Below are 22,923 nucleotides of genomic sequence, written 5' to 3'. Positions count from 1 at the left end.
ATACTGTAATTAACTGGAGAAGGCTACGATTGGGGTAAGTATGGCTGAGTAGACATTGGATAAGGGTTTGCTTGTGGAAACAATGGTTGGATGGTCATTTGGTATGTGTAAATTGGAGGGTTTACAACTTGGGTATTCATCTGGTTCGAGCTTATATGATTGTTATAAGGTTGACTGGTCAGAGAGTATGAAAGAATTGGGGGTCTAAAAGCTAGCGCTGAAGGATTTAGGAGAGCGCTAGTGATGGTCTCAGCTTGGTTTCGTAAATGAGCCGGATGTACTACCCAACCGAGGTGGTGAAGATAAATGCACGGCTCGAAGTCCAGTGGTATTGTGAGGTGAAAATGGAGGGGTATAGTTTTGTATGTTACTCCTGACGGAACATAAATCAGCTTTTTCAGTGGATCCACCATGAACATCGGTGACTGAGGCTCTTACAGAAGATGAGGGTTCTGCCTGTTTTGGCTGCTCATTTGTAGCAACATCTCATCAATTCTCTTAGAAAAATCTGAAAACTCCACCATTTTTGCTTCAAAACTCCCTTGCTTCCCCTCAAATCTATCCATGATTTTCTCTGATTTTTTTAAATGAATTTTTACAGCTAAACTTCAACCCTTCTCAGTCCATTTTCTTCATCAGACTGATTTTTCTGCTTGTCAACCATCCTTGATTGCCAGAACTAAGGCTCCGATACCAAGTTTGTAGCAATCGGCTACTATGTAAACTTAAGTAAGAAAGCAATAAGACATAGAATGAAGAAATTAATTAAAAATAGCAATTGTCATATTTTCTGAATATTCTTGGATGATTACAATGATTGGCATTATATGCTACTGGATAGTGACATCAAGGTTTGTGCTAAAAAAAAGACACATGTCCTACTTCTAGAATCCACTAAGGGCAAGAGGACTTAATTGAAATACTTAATACTATGGGACTAAAGTAGAAATAATGAAACTATAAGACTACTCAATAATAAATAAAAGCCTCTTCAGTCTCCTTTCCAAACTATCCTTGACCACCGTCCCTACAGGGTTTTAACAGCCACTTAAAGATTATTAAATAAGGGTGGCAAAATAGCTTCACCGCAAGTTATTCTCAAAACTTGAAGCATAGGGGAAGACATATACATCATGCCTGTAACTTTTGGTCTACAGAAGCAATCAAATGGAGAATTATTGGGATTTCAAGAATAGCTAATGCTTGTCATTTAAATGCCACCACGACAACTTTTCAAAGGGAACGAAGTGATTGGATACTTACGTGTTCAATAACAAAAATCCCAGCAATGCTTGAAGGATTCAGTAGAAACATTGTGAGGTCGAGGCATATTAACAATCAAACGTCGGCAGTGGACTAAGATGATTTAATATTAAGATACTTGCATCAAATCTGTAAGTTTGGATTCAAGGTAAGTTTTAAGGCTTTCTCTCTTAATAGGAAATTCTATTAGAACCCACGTGGTATATGCATTCGATGAAATTCTAAGATATGTCTTATTGTGCTCCAGTACTTAGTTTACTTTATTCTTATTCGGTACGACTCTATGAGAATGTGATAGTCTTATATGCTTACGTATATTACCAATTGTTATGTGACTTTTCTTATGATATTTCCATTCAGTTCAGCATTCGTTCATGCATTAATGTGATCACATTCAGAAAGGGAGAGCTAGCCGACCTCCCCTTCCGTGAGTGCCACGAGGCCAGGGTTAGCTACTCCACGCTCGTAGGGGCTATTGTTTGCTGGGGAGATCGACCGACGCTCCCTCGTGCGTATTGCTAGATCTCACGTACATAGGGCCACTATGTGTAACTATTTTCAAAAAAGTTATTTATTTTTTAAATACTTAGTTTTCACCTTAAATTTCAGTTATCAGTTATAGACTCAGTTTTCATGCTTTCAGTTATCGGCTTATAGTTCAGCTCATAGTTTCAGGTTTTAGCTCATTTCCTGTTTATAAATTTTGTTGATATGATATTATGTGTAACCACTTCCTTTCATATTATGATTTTTCCCAGAAGGTTTGGCTCTGCCTTTTTAGGAGGTAGCCTATGAGATTTACTGGGTATCCTTTGGTGGTACTTAGCCTGTTTGAGTCTGCCACGTCATGTAGCAGGTGTTAAGATTGTAGGTGACGAGATACGTGGCTAGAGATACATTTTGCAGACTCAGTTGGCGGGCTCGTTGGTTCTTTACAGTGGTGTTAATGTACTTTCATATCATTCTAGGGGAATGCCTCATAGACTTATGTATTCAGACTTATAGTTAGATGCTCATGACTTTACTAGTGGGTTCAGTTGTCAAGCATATTAACATTAATATTAGAATTTAGTTTTCAGATGATTATTATCTTAAGACTTATGTATGAATTTCTTAGATATTATGTACAACTTACACTTTAATTAGAATAAGGCTTGCTCGATAAGGTAAGGTAGATCGAGTGTCATCACGTCCCACCCTAGTTTGGGAGCGCGACAAGTTGGTATCAGAGCCACTCCGCGTGCAACCTTGAAGGGTGGTGGAGCAAACCTCAGCGAGGACGCTGAGTCCCTAAGGGGGGGTGTATGTGAAACCCTAGGCGAATCCCACATCGACAAAACACATGAGAGATGCTGGGTATATAAGTAGACAAGTCTTAGACTCTAGTGACGCGTTTTAAACCCGTGAGGGCCTAGGCTCAAAACGGACAATATCACTAGCGGGATGGGCTGTTACAATTATATTTTGGAAACCTATTTTTTAGGGATCGCTATTTGTCCTCCTTTTTTTTATTTCTGAATGGTGGAACTTCATCCCAACGGTTTTGTTTTTTGGATTGGAAAAAAAAAAAAAGGAATCTTCTTGTACATCAGTGGTGTGGGTAGCATGGCACGAAGGTGAAAATGACCCAGACAAGGGACAAATTAATCAGAGGAAAAAAATTATTTGTTATCTCTTTAAGTATTGGAGAACAAAATTACTTGATACATATGCCGCTAGAACATAACATGAATTCAAAGTAGTCGAGATGTGTGTTAACTAGCCTAGGCACCACCATTATAAAAGAGAAGACATATGTCTTGTGTATGTCCCATTTATTAGTAATTTTAAAGTCTATTTATACTTTTTTATCATTTAATTTTTGTATAGAACCCAAGAATTTCAACCTTTTGTATCCACAAAGTTAAATATTAAGTGGCTTTCTAATACTTGCAATTCTTAAATTGCAGGTTGTTGGGGACGTTGCAATTTGTTAATGAAGGTCTTTTATGGCTAGGGTTTTATGAAGATAGAAAATTTTTCGCACCTTCTAAAGAATATTTAGGCTGTGAAAACTAAGGGATTAATTAATTATCGATTAATACGTTTTGTGATAATTCCTATTATCGTTAGTCCAAGTTGTATTTGCAAAGGATCCATCACCGCACAGAGAAATCTCTCTCTATATATATTTATATATAAAGTGGGATAATAAGAGATGAGTTATCACTTCTCTTTGCCAAGCATTGGTATTTATCTTTTTATCTCCTTTTTTGGATTTCTTTTGGGCAACTTCCTTCTTTTCGTTTTTTTTTCTCCCCTTAAATGTTTTGTTCTTCCCATTATTCACAAACACTTAATATGTCATAATGAATCAATTAATGAAGCTCTCTGTTACTAATCTATAATCTATTCCCTTAAATTGAATCCATTAATTCTTCTCATATTTTTCCAAGCACTTAGAAGTTAAAACCTAGAACATAATATTCTGTTCATAGAAGAAATTGCCCTTTTGAAAGATCCTGGGATACGGCAGTGACCTCCTTGCATCCCTTGAATTAGTGTTAAGAATGAATTCTGAGTCAGTGTAAAGGATTTCTTAGATTAAGAATTCTAGCATCATAATGAGATAATGAAAATGATGCACTCCTGAAATATTGTACTGTTGCATAGGAATACGAAAAAGGAAAAACTAAAAGAAAGACTTCAAAAAAAAATGCATGTTTTATGTTTTTTAAGAAATCACTACCACGAAATTACTGTAAGAGATATATATTATATATATGGACGAAAGATTATCTCTATTTTTCAAGTTATACTTTTCAAATGATGTACTAGTAGTTTTCTTCTAGAGAACTGATTGGTCACTTTTTTAGCCTTTTATTATACAAAGTTGAAAAACAAGTGGTAGTAGAAACAAAAACCACAATATATATTGACAGTTTAAATTGAATCTGGGAACTGAGAGTCACCTTCAGGGTTTAGTTTAGGCATAACCCCCAAATCAGTATATTGGCGGCCAAAAGAACACATGAAGAAGGGGGGGATAAAAATTAGATCAAGCTAATTAATGCATTTCATAGTAGATACAGTCACAAGCCAAACTCACAAATGTGACCAATCATAGTAGCTTTCTTCTAGAAAACTGATTGGTCACTTTTATTATACAAAGTTGAAAAACAAGTAGTAGAAACAACTAACATAAGGAATGCTTAAAGGACACACAAACATGCGTTTTAACAGCTATTTTCAGCAAACCATATATATATATATATATGGTTGGGTAATTTCAAGTTCAAGGATAGTCCAATAATAACCTTAATTGACCAGAAGTAGTAAGATGGTCAGAGGCATACGCCATATGCAAAGACTACTCCATATACACATTGGCGACAGTAATAACTTTCACTGCAATCACTATCTTTATTGCAATGATCTGTACATGCACCTGTTAGTGAAAACATATTTCTCTTTATCACTGCAATCTGCTGCGGTATTTCTCGTAATGCCATCACTTCCATCTTCGTCAGATTAACTGCAAAATCACATAAACATACTAATAAATATTTGTACTAGCTAGAATAATACGTAAGTATATATATACTAGCATAAAATGATAGTAATATATATGTATGTATTTAAGAATATAAAGATATCAACCAGTAGTGATAACAAAGAGAGCAATCAAGAAAAAAGTGAGCATGAGTGTTGGACGTCCTCCTCCTGCCATTGTAATTCACTTCACACAAATTAAGTAGAAGAGAGTGTTTAATGGTGTTATTACCGCTCTTGATGAAAAGCTGATCAATTTATAGACTAAGATACTTATCCGTAATTTGTTTAAATTAATCACTAGTAGTAGTAACTAATTATAAAACAACAACAACAACCCAGTATAATCTCACTAGTGGAGTATGGGGAGGGTAGTTTGTACGCATACCTTACCCCTATCCTAGGACAGAGAACCTGTTTCCGATAGACCCTCGGCTCTCTCCCTCCGAGAACTCCCCGCCTCGAAAGGAGGCGAGAACTCCTGCACTGGCGTAGCATTTGCCACATTCACACGTCACGCGTACCTGAAATACTATAATCCAATTGCGAAGACCAAAACTTTCCCCAATTAACAAAAGCAAGTGACCTTGTTGTCAACGTACTGTACATATGCAAATCTCTCTCTCCTTCTCATATTTATTGGCCATGCGAAAGTTACATAATCAATACTTAAACTTGGCCATTAATTGCAACAATAAGTTAAAAGAATAGAGTATATTCCAATTGCAGACTTTCCCCAATTAACAAAAGCAAGTGACCTTACTGTCAACGTAACGTACATATGCAAATCTCTCTCCTTCTCAGATTTATTGGCCGTGCGAAAGTTCCATAATCAATACATTAAACTTAGCCATTAATTGCAACAATAAGTTAAAGAATAGAGTATAATAGATGTCGATGTTTTCTAGAAAGATCAACTTCAGCTATTTTCTCCACTGCTCTTGGTGCTTTCTAAATTTGAAATGATTTATGCTGAGAAAAGGCTCAAAATAATAATATCTCAAGTTCACTTTAAGTGATTTTTTTTGGTTGTTTTCACACATTAAGAAATTCACTTTTTAGCATTAAATTAACAATGTAATTGAACATATTAATTTTAATTTGTTAATTGAAAATACAACATGCTCTTTACTCCAAAAGCAACTTTGGAAAAAAAAAGTTAATTTTTTCTTGATATTTGAAAAATCAAATTTTATGAACCACAAAAAAAAAAAAATCAAAAAATTACTTAAAGTGGACCGGGGAGAGTAATGATTAAATCTTGCTGAGGAAAGGCTCAAACAAATGATTAATTATGCTGAGGAAAAGCTCAAAAATGTAAGGATCGGCAACAGGAAGCTAAGTTGCATTAATCTCAACTCAATCTCTAAGACGAAAGAGTAACTTAATTTGTATTCCACATCTATTTTCTGTGCAAGTAATTGTATCTATAGCAAAATTACATAATATATTTTTGGAGAGTTGCCACCTGAACTATGGCCCAAATCCCCCTAACACACTTTCTGTGGACGATAATAATATTACACACACAGCTTTTTTAAAGTGTATTTAGTACATACCTCTTTTGATCAGGTCCGCAAAAAATTCATCCGTGTATTTCACGCGTTTTACTTTAGTTTATAAACTTAAAAATAAAAATATAAAATAAAAAATTACAAATATGCCCTCATCTTCTTCAACTCATACTTGCAACACCATTATAGAGCATGTTTTAAAAATGGAGACAACCAAGAACATTCTACCAAAATTTCCAAAATATTCTTTACCATCAAATATGGTCATTAAGCTATAAGACAACTTTTTGAAATCTTTGCTTCCATTCGAGTTAAAATTACAGATGCAAAACCAAATGGAGGAGGAAATTCAATCAAAAGTTGACGGAATTGCGTGACTAGTTAGGTTTCTCCAATGAAGTCAACACGATCGGCTCAACCTGACCCACCCACTCTTTAGGCTCGCTTTCTTCAAAGAACACCACCGGTTTAACTCGTCGGTCACTCGCAACGCCGACACCGGCGTATTTTCCCCGCTCGATATCCCTTTCCCTCGCATCCAGTTCCTTCCTCCCTACTGTCGAGCTGGAACTCGAACTACTTGTTCTCTTGTGCGACTATGCACCAGAATTTATCTAACGGCGTCGAGTCCAACATGTCGTTTTGGCTTTCGTTCTTCCATAGAGTCGTCGGCGGCAGAGTTGAACATGGAGTACCTTGCTTATATGCTCCTGATGCTTTCAATGCCACGTCCTTTATCTACACCACAAATTGGGGGAGTGAGTTCAGAGGATGAAGATGGAGAAGAAGGGGTTGTGACCCAATTAAATAAAATTTGAACACGTGGCATTTTAATAAATAATCTGATAGCAAAAAATCAAATTTAACGCGCTTCTTTTGTGCGTAAAAATGATATTCGTCGTCAAAAAATATGTAACGGGAATTTGGTATATTGTTCATGTAGGTACTTATGTATTTTGTCTATATTTTTAATACCTAGTTTCCAGGAATCATGTCTTGGTTTTTAAGTTTTGAACAATATTTTAAAAGATATTTTCTGGGCGAGCCCTTGAGCGAGGTTGTCATTCAATTCTTACGCTTTAGACCTTTGTTTGCAAAGTACAAACTATAAAGTAAAGAGTTTTGTCATTCGATTCTTACTCTGATTTAACACTTGCATTTTCCTTCTTATGCGTCATTTTTTTCAAGTTTTTTTGTTTGTTCTTTATTTATTCTTCTCAAGTTAGTTTTTTATTTCAAAATATCTTTTGGTATTGCTCTTGTATACGGTCGAAATAAATTTCGGCCTTCGTACGATTGATCGATGTCGAAACATAATGGATTGAAGAAAGACTTCGTAATATCGAGATGGGTTCCGAAAATAGTACAAACAAGCTTCAGATTTCAGGTATAGGTCAAACACCGAGTTCGAAGTCATTATCGAGCTCGGGTCCGAATCGAGCTCTAGAAGCAATACCGACTAGCACCGAGTCCGATCGAGCTCGAGCTCACAGATATGAGTCATTGCAAACACACTAAAGGAGAGAATCTCAGCAGAAATTAGGAAAAAATTGATTTATCATGGGTTCTCCACTATGTATTTTTAATTATATCTAAATTAGGTTCCTCCACTATAAAGAGGATGGCTACCTTTTTGTAAAGGGAAGTTTTTTACTTACATTGTAATTCAAGCACCATATTCTCCTATATTTAAGGATTATTCTTTTAAGCTTCATTAATTGATTCACTGTGCTTAGTCCTAAAAATCATCTTCTTTCCAACCTTGTTTATTTTGCATTCTTTGCAATCCATATTTGATATTTCTATTTATCCCTATGATTTGTATCAAGCAATATCACATATCATTAGAACTACGTACAAATTTAACTCTATCCATTTTTCGGGTAAACAGTTTGGCGCCCACCGTGGGGCTAAGGATAACAGTAGTTATTTGATACGAATCTGCAAAAATACACCGTTTTGTGCTTGTTTTCGAAAGTATCTTGAATTTCAGATTAGCAACGACTAACTACCAATAAAATGGCCTCACCTATTGACAACGAAGTTGGTTTTCAAGATGAGAACAACAACTTGACACCTAGTACCGAAAGACCACTTGTCAACACCATTGGAGCTCGAATCGAAGTACCAATGGACATCAATTTGCATGTGGCCATTGAGGCAAACCTACATTCTGAACCTGAAAATAGCATTCATAGAGGCACTCGATCTGCACCTCGAGACACCCATAACATTGAGAAAAACGGAATCAGCTTGCGTATGATTTTCGAAATGTTGCAAGCTCAACAGGTAGCGATAGCTCAGTTGCAGAGTCAAATACAGGTACCGAGCAGACCGGATCCCACTCCACCCCGAGAGATCACCCGTAGAACAGAGCCAGTTGTAGCAAGATCAAACGAGCAAGAATCAGGGACTAATCTTGGAGTTGTTAAGATGTTCAAAGAACTGACAAAATAGATCAAAGAAAACAACAAAAAAGTGGAAGCATACAACTCCAGGGTTGATCAAATCCCGGGGGCACCCCCGATATTGAAAGGCTTAGATTCCAAAAAATTCGTACAGAAGCCTTTCCCCCCGAGCGCAGCTCCTAAACCAATCCCAAAGAAGTTTCGCATGCTCGAAATTCCTAAGTATAATGGGACGACCGACACCAACGAATATGTCACCTCTTATACATGTGCCATTAAAGAAAACGATCTAGAAGATGATGAGATCGAATCTGTATTATTGAAAAAATTCGGTGAAACCCTGTCAAAGGGGGCAATGATATGGTATCATAATTTACCATCTAACTCTATTGATTCTTTTGCTATGCTTGCAGATTGCTTCATAAAAGCACATGTCGGGGCCATAAACGTCGAGACCAGAAAGTCGGACCTGTTCAAAGTATTACAAAAGGATAACGAGATGCTAGGGGAGTTCGTATCTCGTTTTCAAATGGAACGAATGGATATGCCACCAGTCATAGACGATTGGGCTATTCAAGCTTTCACTCAAGGTCTAAACGAACGAAGCTCGGTGGCTTTACGGCGGTTGAAGCATAATCTGATCGAGTACCCAGCTATTACTTGGGCCGATGTGCACAATCGATATCAATCCAAAATAAGAGTCGAAGACGACCAGTTGGTTTCTAGGTCCGTTACTAAAAGAACTACCAACCAAAGGTCGACCAGAGATCGATACCGGCCATATAGCGGAAATCCTACAAGCTAGGTCTGATAAAATGGCAATCAACTACCAAGCAATTGGAACGCGTAACGCCTAAAACGATACTACTGCTAAGGAACGACCCCCCCCATGTTCAATCATATTTCGAAACTAACCCTTGCAAGTGTTCGACCAAAGATGGACGGATAATTCAACTCGAAGCCTTTAGGCCACTGAGCATGGTTTTTGTCCCATATGGGTTTTGCGGCAAGGTTTTTTAACGAGGCAACCATTGATTGTGCTAACAATTAAACAGTATCCGAGGCCTCCTTAAAATCAACCTCGAATACTGGGGGGCATTGTCATTGAACATATCTGTGATGATTATCAAGTTCGGTGCAAAGGAAGTTACTTCATTATTTCATAGCGATAGTGTCTCGACAGGAAAAGTTGTAAGGGCCAAATGGTCAAACGAGCCATGCCCATGTAGTTGGCCCGAGCCCTGACACAAAACATGAGCACATGTATAATGACATATAAAGAAAAATTTCTTCTTTACCGATATCTTATATCCAAGAAAAAATCCTCTATTTTCGAGATCTATTATACAAAGCCTAAGGGATACCCCGACTCGAGTTCGAGCAACCATTCTCACTTAGGGACTATCTAATAAGCCTACGGGCTACTCCTATTTCGAGTCTGAGCAAGCACTTACTCGACCATTATGCCTACGGGCTACATTACTTCGAGTTCGGATCATTCACTCGACTACTAAGCCTACAGGATACTTTTATTTTGAGTTCGAGCAAGCACTCACTCGACCATTACGCCTACGGGCTATATTACTTCGAGTTCGAAACAATCACTCAACTCGACTATTAAGCCTATGGGCTACTTTTATTTCGAGTTCCAACAAGCACTCACTCGATCATTATGCCTACAGGCTACATTACTTCGAGTTCGAATCATTCACTCGACTACTAAGCCTACGGGCTACTCTTATTTCGAGTTCGAGCAAGCACTCACTCGACCATTACGCCTACGGGCTACATTACTTCGAGTTCGAATCATTCACTCGACTACTAAGCCTACAGGCTACTTTTATTTAGAGTTCGAGCAAGCAATCACTCGACCATTACATCTACGGGCTACATTACTTCGAGTTCGAATCATTTACTCGACTACTAAGCCTACATGCTACTTTTATTTCGAGTTCGAGCAAGCACTCACTCAACCATTACGCCTACGGGCTACATTACTTCGAGTTCGAATCATTCACTCGACTATTAAGCCTACGGGCTACTCCTATTTCGAGTTCGAGCAAGCACTCACTCGGCCATTATGCCTACGAGCTACATTACTTCGAGTTCGAATCATTCACTTGTCTACTAAGCCTACGGGCTACTCCTATGGCAAGATGTACAAAGTGTGTTAAAAGTGAGTAGTATTTTAAATAATTTGAGATAATTTTTAATTATGTGGATATTTGGTTAATTGTGGATTTTTGGTGGAAGATTAACCATGTAATTAAGGAAATGGGTGGATAAAATTTGGATAAGTTTAAATTCACCCAACGTCGCAACCATTAAGAGCTAAAAGAATGACTCTTGAATCAAAGAGCAACATGGCACATTTGAAAAAATTAAGGGGGCTAAGTCATCAAAGTTAATGGGGGCCTACCAACTAGCATTCTTGAAGAATTCATTTTTCAAGTGCTAAGCTTCATTTTGGATGAAAACAACTTACGGAAAATACTCCAACAATTCAACCAAAATAATCCATTATCATCTTTCCAAATTTCCTTCAAAATGTGACATTTACATCTAAGATTTTTCATAATCTGTAGCGGCATATAGTGTACATAGAAAAGGTCCATGATAGTTTAAACGTCAAGGGAAGTGACAAGAAATTAAATGTTGAATGGTTACTGGGTTTTGAATGACTTGAAGATCTGATACAACATTAGCCTTGTTATCATAACAAGCTAGATATGTTAAGCAACATACATATGGTTTGGTGGTAATCTTTTGAGCGTAATAGAATATCATACGGATTATTTTCCTACAACGGTCTGTCGTTACGTGTTGTTGCAATTGACGTGTGTTAAGGGGTTGTCAAGAGAATCGGCTTAGGTATGTTAAATCTATCACTTATTTCTTTTTGGCATGATCTATACGACACGAACGAAATTAGCAAATGCACAATTTCCATAAATGACTCTATTCATAGAAATATTAGGGGTGTCTATATTCTTGATTCCCCATGTGAATTATTATTATTATATCTTCTGTTCATGGGTCTCAGAAAAATACGTATTTGATCAAATTTATCCGACAGACATATTATTTTTATGACATTCCGAGAAAATATTATTAACGTATTTCTTATGCATTTCATGCATTTATACATATACATCGACCCATGACCAGATGGCATTATATATGCGTATATATGTATATGGAATATGGAAAAAGGTTATGGCGTTATATACGCACCACCACCTGATCAGCTGGTATACGTTGATGATTTGCCCATAGTGGTCGAGATGATATGATGGGATGCCCTCAGAGGCTTGATGATGTTATGAACACATATACTTATGCATGGTATGACATTTATACGCATATGCATGACATTATAAAAAAAATGATTCACAGAGTTATGCAGGCATACATGTCGAGTCTTTTACTCCATGCTTCTCTCCTGTCTATTATTTACTGATTTTCATTCCTTACATACTCGGTACATTATTTGTATTGACGTCCCTTTTGCCTGGGGACGCTGCGTTTCATGCCCGCAGGTCTCGATAGACAGGTCGAGAGTCCTCCAAGTAAGCGATCAGCTCAGCAGAAGATATTAGTGCACTCCATTTGCTCCGGAGTTGCTTGTTTGGTCAGTATGATTTAGATGTGTATGGTTTGGTATGGCAGGGCTCTGTCCCGACCTTTATGACAATTATGTACTCTTAGAAGCTTGTAGACATATGTCGTGTACGTGAAAGATTGTACGGCCTTGTCGGCCTATGTTTTGAGTTTATAAATGATGATGTTGGCCTATTAAGACCGTATGTCACATGTATATGATGATGTAATAAGAAAGATACGTTACATTGGTACTCGGTTGAGTAAGGTACCAGGTGCCCGTCGCGGACCATCAGTTTGGGTCGTGATACTTTCTTTGCAGCAAAGCGGTCCATACCTTCTTTCCACTTCAAAGATTCCGTTTTTATTACATCGACTTCCTCACGGAGTTTTCCGATCATCTCAATTTTTTGCTGCAGCTGTGAGACCGAAAAATTAGCCATTGTTCCGGTATCGAGCCCATAGGCTTTTAAAAGTATTATTACCTGCTCGGACATATCAGTCTGATCTTGGTGAGCCTTGGCCAACTCAGCTCGGAGGTCTTTTATTTCCTCTCCCATTTGCCCTAAGAGGAGTTTTAGGGAGTTCCTTTCCTCCGTAACCCGTTGAAGGTCGGCCTCGTATCGACGCAGCTCAGTTCGGAACCGAGAACATGCTTCTCGATGAACTGCCGCGGCCTGCAAAGAAAGAAGAAACGAAGTTAGAAAAGAAAAGCAAACATAAAGGTAATACCAACAAAATAATTTAAGGCTTACCTGATTCAAAGCTTGCTGCACCCCGTGAAAAAGATCCGATGCATCACTAGTACCAGCAATTTCCTCGACACCACTAAACATGTCACGAAAGGGATCATCTCCATCATGAGGCCTGTCTAGTTCGAGGGCCCCCAAAGATTGGGCTTCCCGAATCGCCCCTGCAGAAAAAGCAAGGAAGGTGGGCGAGTCTTCGATTGCTACTGCCCCAAGTGAATCACTTGGAACATTCTCTTCGGTTCAAAGAGATTCGAGGAGAGCCCCTTCAGACATATCCCCCATCTGTTGGCTTCGATGGGAAGCATCTTCTATCTCCAACAACTCGGGGACTCCGCCCGAATCTTTCTCTGATATGTCCTCAGTTCGAGGCGGAGCCTTATGAACCACCATCGATCCAGCTGCCTGTGGAACGTCGGTGGTCTTCTTCATTCGAGCCGCCAGCGTGGACCCATCATTTTCTTCGTCTTCATCCCTTAGACGCAGAACTGATTCTACAGTCAAAGGAATGGTATTCTTGTTCGACTTACGAGCCGTCCTCTTCTTCGGTTTTGGATCGTCGGGAACAGAGGCTCTTTTCCTCTTATTATCTTTCACTGGCTTCGGGACAGAGGCTGGAGCCTCTTTCTCGATGAACGGGGCCCACAAAATTGCATCTTTGCCTACACTTACATATGGGAAATTTTATTAAAGTATATGGAAAACATCTGGTTCGAACTACCAAAAAGTACGAGAAAGGGGCTTACCATGATTTTTGGCCTCCCATCGGCCCTTTGATAAATTACGCCATAAGCGCTCGGCGTATGTAGAGGTCGAAATCAGAGCTCGTACCCAGTTCTTGAGATCGGGAACTGCTCCGAGCATCCAGGAACCGCTGCATCACAAAAAGAGGAATAACGGTGAGAAAAGGAATGAAAGGGCAAAATAGAAGGAAGTAACAACATAATTACACTTACGTTTCATATTCCACTCATCGGGAAAAGGCATCTTTTCAGTCGAAATCAGGTTCGAAGTCCTTGCTCGAACGAACCTGCCCATCCAGCCTCAATCCCTGTCCTCGTCAATGCTCGAGAACAGAGCCTTGGTAGCCCGGCACTGAAGTTTTATTAACCCTCCTCGAAAAAAGGCGAGGGCGGTACAATCAGATGAGATGGTCAAGGGTGAACGACATCCCCTCGATTTTGTTCACGGAGTATCAAATCAAAATAACGATCCGCCAAAAAGAAGGATGGACCTGACCTAGGATTATTTGGTATTGACGGCAGAAGTCAATAATAACAGAGTCGAGGGGACCTAACGTGAAAGGTTAAGTATACACACTTAAAAACTCTTTCACGTAAATGGTGATATCTTCGTCGGAAGAAGGGATTATTATTTCTCTGTTCTCCCAATTGCAATCTTTTTTTAGCTGTTTGAGGTGCCTCTCGGTTATCGAATACATGTACCTCGATACTGGCTCACATTAGCCGAGAACCGATGAGCCTTTATCGACCTTAAAATCAGAGATAAGAGCACACGCCCCAGGAACGCACTCCTCAGGCCGTGGCTCTACCAGTGTTTCATCGGCAGTAGACTGTGAAGATGAAGTTTTCTCTTTCTGAGGAATGGTTTGTGATGTTTTCGCCATTTTTGAATTTAAAGGTCGAGAATAGAAGAAAGTGACAAAGATTTGGTAATTTTGAAGAAGGGCTTTTGCAAAAAGGAATCACAAATTTGCGAACAAACTCAGAGGGTATGAAAAAAAAAACTTGGGAAATTTGGAAGATTGAAGATGTAAAAGTGGTAAACGGTAAAAGGAAGGGCTATTTATAGGTTAAAGCAATTGCGGTTCAATATCAGCGGTGGCCGACTACCGTATGACATGCATTAAATGCCTTGAAAAACTAAATCGACGGGACAGCTATCACGTGCGTCATGATCGAGCCCAATGTGAACTTCAGCTTATAATCCAATCGAGCCATTGAGAAATCATGTCGTTTCTCACCACATCCTTCTCGAGAAACGAGGGAACTATCTGTATATGGTCGAAATAGATTTCAGCCTTCGTACGATTGATCGAGGTCGAAACATAATGGATCGAAGAAAGACTTCGTAATATCGAGATGGGTTCCGAAGATGGTACAAACAAGCTTCAGATTTCAGGTATAGGTCAAACACCGAGTTCGAAATCATTATCGAGCTCGGGTCCGAATCGAGCTCTAGAAACAATACCGACTAGCACCAAGGCCGATCGAGCTCGAGCTCACAGACAAGAGCCGTTGCAAACACACTAAGGGAGAGAATCTCTGCAGAAATTAGGGAAAAACTGATTTATCATGGGTTTTCTACTATGTATTTTTAATTAAATCTAAAGTAGGATTCTCCACTATAAAGAGGATGGCTACCTTTCTCTAGAGGATAATTTTTTGCTTACATTGTAATTCAAGCACCATATTCTCATATATTCAAGGATTATTCTTTTAAGTTTCATTAATTGATTCACTGTGCTTAGTCCTAAAAATCTTCTTCTTTCCAACCTTGTTTATTTTGCATTCTTTGCAATCCATATTTGATATTTCTATTTATCCCTACGATTTGTATCAAGGTATATCACATATCATTAGAACTACATACAAATTCAACTCTATCCGTTTTTCGGGTAAACAACTCTAGTTTAGATATTACTTTGGCTCTTTCTATTATATAATGAGCATTTTATGACTTGTTATTAATTTTAGGTGTAATGCATCATTATGCCTTTTTCAAGGAAATAATATTCTTTTGTTCTTTTGTATGTTTTATGCTCATGTTAGTATGTATATATATATATATATATATATATATATATATATATATATATATATAATTTTATACATTTTTCGAATTTTAATATATTGTTTATTTATATATTTATTTTATTTATTTATAAAATACTAAAAATTAAATATCTATGGCCGGGCTTGTGCCTCGTGCCTCAGAGTTTTCACCTCGCCTCTTGCCCACGCCTTTTAAAACACTAGTTTTGAACAATGGAAGCAAATCCACTTATGGTTTTGTCTTTTGGATGGAAAAAAAAGTCTTGTCTTCATGTCTTGTGCAGCAGTATTGTGCCACTATTGGTGAACGGAGCTGAAGTTGATGGTACAAGCTCAAAGTTTAAATCTCAGCGGAGGACAAAAAAAAAATGTGATTGGTTATTTGTCTAAGACTCTAAGTATTGTTGATGAACATAATTACTTGGTATATGTGTTAATAGAAGGTAATTAACGTATATCAAGTGAATTATTTGAGTTGTACACAAATTATTCTGAACATTACAACAACAACAACAACTCATAATAATCCAATTAGTGGGGTCTGGGGAGGGTAGTGTGTACGCAGACCTTACCTCTATCCTGGGGAAGATAGGCTGTTTCCAATAGACCCTCGGCATCCTTCCCTCTAAGAACTTCCACCTTGCTTTTGGGGTGACTCGAACTCACAACCTCTTGGTTGGAAGTGGAGAGCGGTTATTCTGAACATTACTATTATAAAAAAGGACGCATGTATCTTGTATATGACCCATATGTTAACTTTTTAAAGGCTCAAACTCTGGTTTCAATTTTTTGTCCTTTATTTTTGAGTATAAAGCCCAATATTTCAACCACAAACTTGAATATAAACCCTCTCTATATGGTATTAATATTAAATGATATCTTGACTACGTTTAGAGTAAAATTTACTTCTTTTTACATTCCATGACAAATTTAAATTCTATTCGCTTAGTTAAATTTCTTTTAAATTTAATTGAATACTAAACATTCAAGAAGCAAAAAGAATCTTATTTATGCTATTTAAGACAAAATCTATCATAATTATAAAATGAAAATGAAAAATTTTAGAAAATCTTTTTTTTTTTTGTGAGATAAAAAAGTGAAGAACGCATAAGAATTCTAGGAGTACATAGGATTAAATATAATATAATTTAAATAACGCGGGAAGATATACAAAGGATGCAATGTCATTATATATGTGATGTGTTATCCACATCAATGCAATTAAAAACACATGAAGTCATATGTGTTTAAAATATGTGTTTTGATCGACCAAAAGTATATGTTAGAAAACTCGTGGAATAACAAAGGAAAACTGACACTGTATAGCATTCTAAAAATAATAGTCGAAAAATTGTATATTTTTTGTATATATATATATATATTATGTATGTTATATACAAAAATTATACAAATTTTATACACTTTTCGGTTACCAAATATAAATAGTTTCTGGCAGTAGAAGCCCTTACACATACAAATATTAATTTATTAAGCCTTGAATCTATGACAAAGACCCATATTAAGTGTTAGAACATGTTACTTTTGAATAATTAGAAAGCTTTACTTGGCCTTTTGCTTCTTGGAATGCCACATAAGTAAGAATATGACAAATAGCACTTGGGGGGGGGGGGGGGTGTTTGGGGGAAAGTACTTGAGGATGAGAGTACCAACTCATTATTTTAAAGTTACTTCTACCTGTTGTGTCAGCTTAAAAGAATTCATTTGTATAATTGATACAATTTTTTGAAATTTTCAAAATAATCAAGTTTAATAGGAGTAACATTTTTAGCATTTTAACAAAAAATCCTATAAAAGTTTTTAAAAAATTGATCCCTCTAAATTAAGGATCCCTTTTTATTCTTTTTCACTTTTCTCTTTCCTCCATAACTTTATCCCCTTTCAAAACCATAGCCACCATTAACAATTCTATCATCTTCTCTACCATTATACTTCTATCATCATCATCATCATCACTATTGACCAAAATTGATAAAAACGAGCATGAATACATAGAATATCAGCAAAAATAGTATTCCCAAATCGAAGAAAGATTAATCTGAAAAAGAAAGAAGAATAAATAGATTCCTTGGGGGGGGGGGGGGGATTATAATTCAATTCTATAGATTCTATAATGTTTTTTCTTTTTTTCTTTTTATGGTATACATTTGGTGTAATATACATAACTATACATTATACAAATTATATGTTATTTATTTTGTTTGAATAATAATGTTTATACTACTTTATCACCATATATATCCTTAATATCTTTTTATTATACCATATAGTATAGTATAATACATGTATATAAATAAACTATACCATGCATAATTCATAAAGCTTATAACTTTAAATACATACGGTATATTTGACATATACCATTAATATATGGTATAAGGTTTATCACATATACCATATATTAAATAAAAATATGAGCATCACCAGCCAAATATGTAACATGTTAAAATAATATGTGTAATATTCAAACTTGAATTCTAAATATAAAAAAAAGAAAAGAATTTTGCCAAAGAGTGCAAAAATCACCAGACATCCCTACACCCCAGATTGAGTTGTTTGCTCATTTTCACATAGTATTTTCTATTTTCAGAGACAGGAGAACTCCTTCTTTACTTACAAGAATGCTACTTAGGGAGAAGAATCTCTTGACTCAAGTGCATGTTAAAGCATCCGCCCATTCCTCAGTGAAAGGAAATGCTACTCGCGGATCAAAAAGTGGGATACAAACAAAAATTTTGATATCAATTTTCCAAATTTAATACTAATAAGGTGTGGGATGACATATAATCATGTAAAAAGAGTAATATCGGATACTTCCTGTTTATAGAAAACAAAACAAATTATGGACATCTAAAAAAGGAAAATAAGGAACCAACAATATAGAATAGAAGAAGCAAAACTTGACTATAGGTCCTTCATTTTCTCCCTCTCCTTTGCCCCAGAACATTCATATACCATGAGATAGTTGAGGTACAGAATATGTGGTTTTGCTTCATCTCATACAAATCTTTTATTCTAACAGGAACTTATATATTGGTATGAACAGATTGTAAACTAACTCCAATAAACTGACAGCAAGAAAACATATACTGCGCTATGCGCTAGCATGTTTTAAGGAAGACGTAGAGAAGAACCTAATATGCAGCACACCTTCTTCATTATGGTTTAATTCACAATATTTGCTTTACAAAAAACCTGATTGAAGTAACAGACATTACAGTTATCTAAGCCATGTATTTTTTGATAACCGAACTGAACCATACATGTAAACACATGAAACCAAAAGGTTGTATTTCAAGAATGTGTTATTCTTTCAGAAAATGAATAAGATTGAGCATGAGGACATTACATGTGTCTTTCGCGACAAAATTAGACAGTGGACCTACATTTCTTGAATCTTGGTATATCAAGCTACTCTTCCCCATGACTTCTTACTCCAACACATTCAAACGATTCCTGAAATCAAATTAATACCTATTTTTAAAATGATAACAAAGAAAAAGCATGTCCTTTTCAAACTTATAATCTTGAGTAGTTATTTTTTTCCTTGTTCCAGTATCTGCTTCTTAAAAGAGCAAAGAATGAAGAGGTATGTAAGTATTACCACCTTAGTAAATTCAACTGTCAAAGATTCTGCACGAGGAGCAATTTCCAGTAAGTAGGACATAAGATGTATAGGTACATCAATGATGTTGCTATCCTTCTTCACTTTTCTTCCATCTGAATGTGATGATTCGCCACGGGTGGATAGTTTGTTATCCTACAATTTGAAATCAAAATAGGTCAGTTGGAGATCAGTATAACGTCTAAATAATTAATTTATATGCAATCTAAGTAGTGCAACAATAAATTAGAAAGGAAAACCAAATTCAAAAGCCAAGTTGCTATATCAACAAGCTGCTCAAATTACAAGAATCTAATAAGTCGACAAACAGTATTTAATAGAGCAGAGAAGGATAATATAAGCTAATTACCATCTTAGGAAAACCAAATTCTAGCCAAGTTGCTATATCAATAAGCTGCTCAAATTAAAAGAATCTAAAAAAGTCGATACATAATATTTAATAGAGAGGAGAAGGAGAATGCGAGCTAATTGCCATCTTAGGAAAATCAAATCCAAGCCAAGTTGCTATATCTATCAGCAGCTCAGCTACGAGAATATAAGAAAGTCGATAAACAGTACTCCTATTTAGTAGAATCAGAATGGAGAAGGATTCTACTAAATAGGAGTAGAATCTCTATCACGTAATGAAGTTGAGATACAAAATTACAGAAGTCACTCGAAGTTCATACACAAGTAAAGAACCCCTAATCCAATGGAAACCACCCTCAAATAAGATGCCACAAGCTTTTTTCCTATGAAAAACTGCTCATGAAGATATTTCTGCATATTAAGGTCACTCTAAGTCCCTCATTTTGAACTTCAGGAAAGGGCTTCTACTAGAAATTTGAGATATCAAACTCAAAAGATCAAAAGAGAAAAGTAAAATATGAAAAAGAGATTGAAATAATAACACGAGTTTCTATCATGGTTTAGTACCTCGGACGCGTTGAACACCAAGTATCCGTCAGCGGTGCGCTTCAGTATGTCAGCAACAGCATTAATGGGCATAGTTACTGATGAAGATCTATCCTCAGTTATGAACTTTATATGCCTCAAATTGCCAAAAGTAACATATTCACGTATTCCAGAAATAGCAGAGAGAGCCTAGGCATACACATAATCACTTCAATCAGTGAGCAAATTCTTCAACTAGCCCACCCAACTCCCAATATCCCTCCCCCTTCCATAGACAAACAAAGACGGATAACACACAGCGTTCTCTTTTCCGATAAAAATGCAAGGTGATGAATGACTTCACTAGCACCTTTATAAACATTTGTTTGGTCAAAATACAGAAAGATTATTGTCTTGTTAAATGAGATTAGAACCCCTTCTCCCGACACACACTAAACAAGAAAAAGAAGAAAAGGGAAGGTCTTATTGTTACCTCAATGGTGTCAATGGACAAAGATAGAAACCTCGCGCTACAGAATTGTCCAAGCATGGTCATAAAGCATTCACCAGTCCATCTCTTTCGATCTTCAGCAGAGTTCCATTTAGGATACCGCAAGTCAATACAAACTCTATCTAAACAACCCAAATCCTCCTTAAAACACACCTTAGCAACATGCCCTTTAAACACAAAAGACGAAAGCTTTGGAGCAATCACATTAATCCTATGTATTTCATAACAACTCAAAGGACTCCTCCAATATAATATCTCCAAATTCTTTAACTCCAAGCATTTCATTTCCAATTCCTTAAGTTTACCTTTACCCCTAATTGCACATTTGCACAAAATCACACTCTCAAGCTTAGGACATCCAGAAAAGATTTTCCCATCATCAAAGTTGTCATCACTAAACACAAAATTCTTCAACTTGAGATACTTCAAGTTGGCAAAGGTCCAACTTTTTGGCAATGCAATACTATTACGAATCGCACAGTTGAGTTCCAAGACTTCAAGAAATTGAGAAGAGAGCAAGCAAGTTGGTATAAACACGGGGTTATTAGTAGTAAATGCAGAGATAATGAGATTTTTAACTCTATGATCAGCAGCATAAGTCATACATTCTTTACTGAAAGATGAGTAAACCATATCGTACACAGAAAGCCTAAGCTTAACAAGTTGAGAATTACAACGACGAGCAAGAACATGTCTAACAAAGAAGATGAATTTCATTTGTGAATTAGGAAAGCCGGAATAAGAAGCAACATTCTTGAAATCAAGAACAGGGAGTGAAGTCCAAACCAATTTCCATCTTTTCGACAATACTGATGTCCTTACAGCAGTTTTAGTGTCAAGAAAACAAAGTATAGCGATCATAATACCATCTGGTAAGCCACTGATACGATCCATTTCAACCAATTTCTTGATCTTCCTTTGCTCGTCTTTGTGATTAATACCCACTTCACAATTTTATGGATAAACACAAATGCATCTGTTATAAGAAAAAAATTGAACTGAATGGGTACAGTGAATTCAGAAATATTTTCCTTTTATGGGTGAAACGGAAATAATTTTGATAGGAATTGGGGATTGAAATTTCAAGAAATTGCAGAGAGATTTTGTGGAAGTTACATGCAGTAATAATAGTATGAGTATGATTAAAAGGCTTACAGAAGTCGATCAACAACGGACTCTGAGTTGGTTAAAGGAAAATGAAGTTGATCTACCTTTTTTTTTTTTTTTTACCATACGATATAAGTCAAGCAGTAAATAGTAGATATTTGAGATTTTCAGTCAATGGGAAGACTTTAGGACAATCTCAAACCAACACCATGAAACGCTATTTTGGCGTAAAATTTGGTATTTTGACTCTCCAACACAACACCATTTCGCTATTTTGGTGTGTGAATAGTGTTATTGATAAACAATATTCTATTCATTAATATTTTATTATTATTTTTTATTATATAGTACTTTTAATTTAACATATTATAAATTTTATAATCATTTATACTTTTTATGTAATATTTTTATAATATTAATTTTATATTTTAATTTTGGTGTATAATTTTAATAAATTAATTTTCGTATATATTACAACAATAATTTAGTATGGGAGCAACATACTAATCCTAAAAATTGAATATTTATGTAGAAATTAAACTAAGTTTTACCATAATGTAATATTTTTTAATTATATCTTATCAATGATTTCATTTTTATTTGAATTATCCATTAATATGTATAATGTATAATATTTGCTTACAATTTATATTATTTAAAAATTTATGGAATAAAATAATTTTATATTAAGTGATTATATAAGAAAGGAATATGAATTATATGGTTATATAAGAAAGGAATATGAATTATATGACTATATAAGAAAGAGATTTTGTTTTAAGAAAAAAAAATTAAATTAAATAAAATAATATATTATAAAAGAGAGAAGAATATAAAAAGAATATATATTTTTTTGCTGTAAAAAATAGTGTAATGAGTTGGAGTTAATCTGCATTATTTTGGTGTTTATATTTTTTTGGTGTAAAAAA

At 36.0% G+C, this 22,923-nt stretch overlaps 1 protein-coding gene and 1 long non-coding RNA gene across 3 annotated transcripts; both read right to left on the bottom strand.

Annotated features, from left to right (window-relative positions):
• Positions 1–4,295: 4,295 nt before the first annotated feature.
• Positions 4,296–5,009, bottom strand: LOC104087199 (uncharacterized). The gene is made up of 2 exons (XR_011409188.1): positions 4,903–5,009; positions 4,296–4,777 (listed from the first exon to the last, which is right to left on the bottom strand). It is a non-coding gene; the product is annotated as an uncharacterized lncRNA (long non-coding RNA).
• Positions 5,010–19,007: 13,998 nt separating this feature from the next.
• Positions 19,008–22,163, bottom strand: LOC104087198 (F-box/LRR-repeat protein 25-like). 2 transcript variants are annotated; one of them, XM_009591605.4, is made up of 4 exons: positions 20,870–22,153; positions 20,419–20,586; positions 19,486–19,638; positions 19,008–19,334 (listed from the first exon to the last, which is right to left on the bottom strand). In XM_009591605.4, the coding sequence occupies exons 1-4, from the start codon at positions 21,779–21,781 to the stop codon at positions 19,290–19,292; spliced, it is 1,278 nt and encodes a 425-aa protein (XP_009589900.1). In that variant the 5' UTR covers positions 21,782–22,153; the 3' UTR covers positions 19,008–19,289. The 2 variants fall into 2 exon arrangements, with proteins under 2 accessions (XP_009589900.1, XP_070033854.1); XM_070177753.1 differs by lacking the exon at positions 20,419–20,586 and having other exon boundaries at positions 20,870–22,163.
• Positions 22,164–22,923: the final 760 nt, after the last annotated feature.

The sequence above is a fragment of the Nicotiana tomentosiformis genome, chromosome 6 (genome assembly GCF_000390325.3).
Source record: "Nicotiana tomentosiformis chromosome 6, ASM39032v3, whole genome shotgun sequence".
Classification (NCBI taxonomy): Eukaryota; Viridiplantae; Streptophyta; class Magnoliopsida; order Solanales; family Solanaceae; genus Nicotiana; species Nicotiana tomentosiformis.
Note: the sequence above shows the minus strand (reverse complement) of the source record. Positions and strands in the feature narration are given on the sequence as shown.

Bases quoted from the DNA above. Each gene is read 5' to 3' on its own strand.
- LOC104087198 (XM_009591605.4), bottom strand. From the start codon at position 21,781: ATGGATCGTATCAGTGGCTTACCAGATGGTATTATGATCGCTATACTT. The intron at 20,587-20,869 runs GTAACAATAAGA...GTGTATGCCTAG, and splicing joins TGTCCATTGACACCATTGAG to GCTCTCTCTGCTATTTCTGG. The intron at 19,639-20,418 runs GTACTAAACCAT...TTCAAATTGTAG, and splicing joins TGGTGTTCAACGCGTCCGAG to GATAACAAACTATCCACCCG.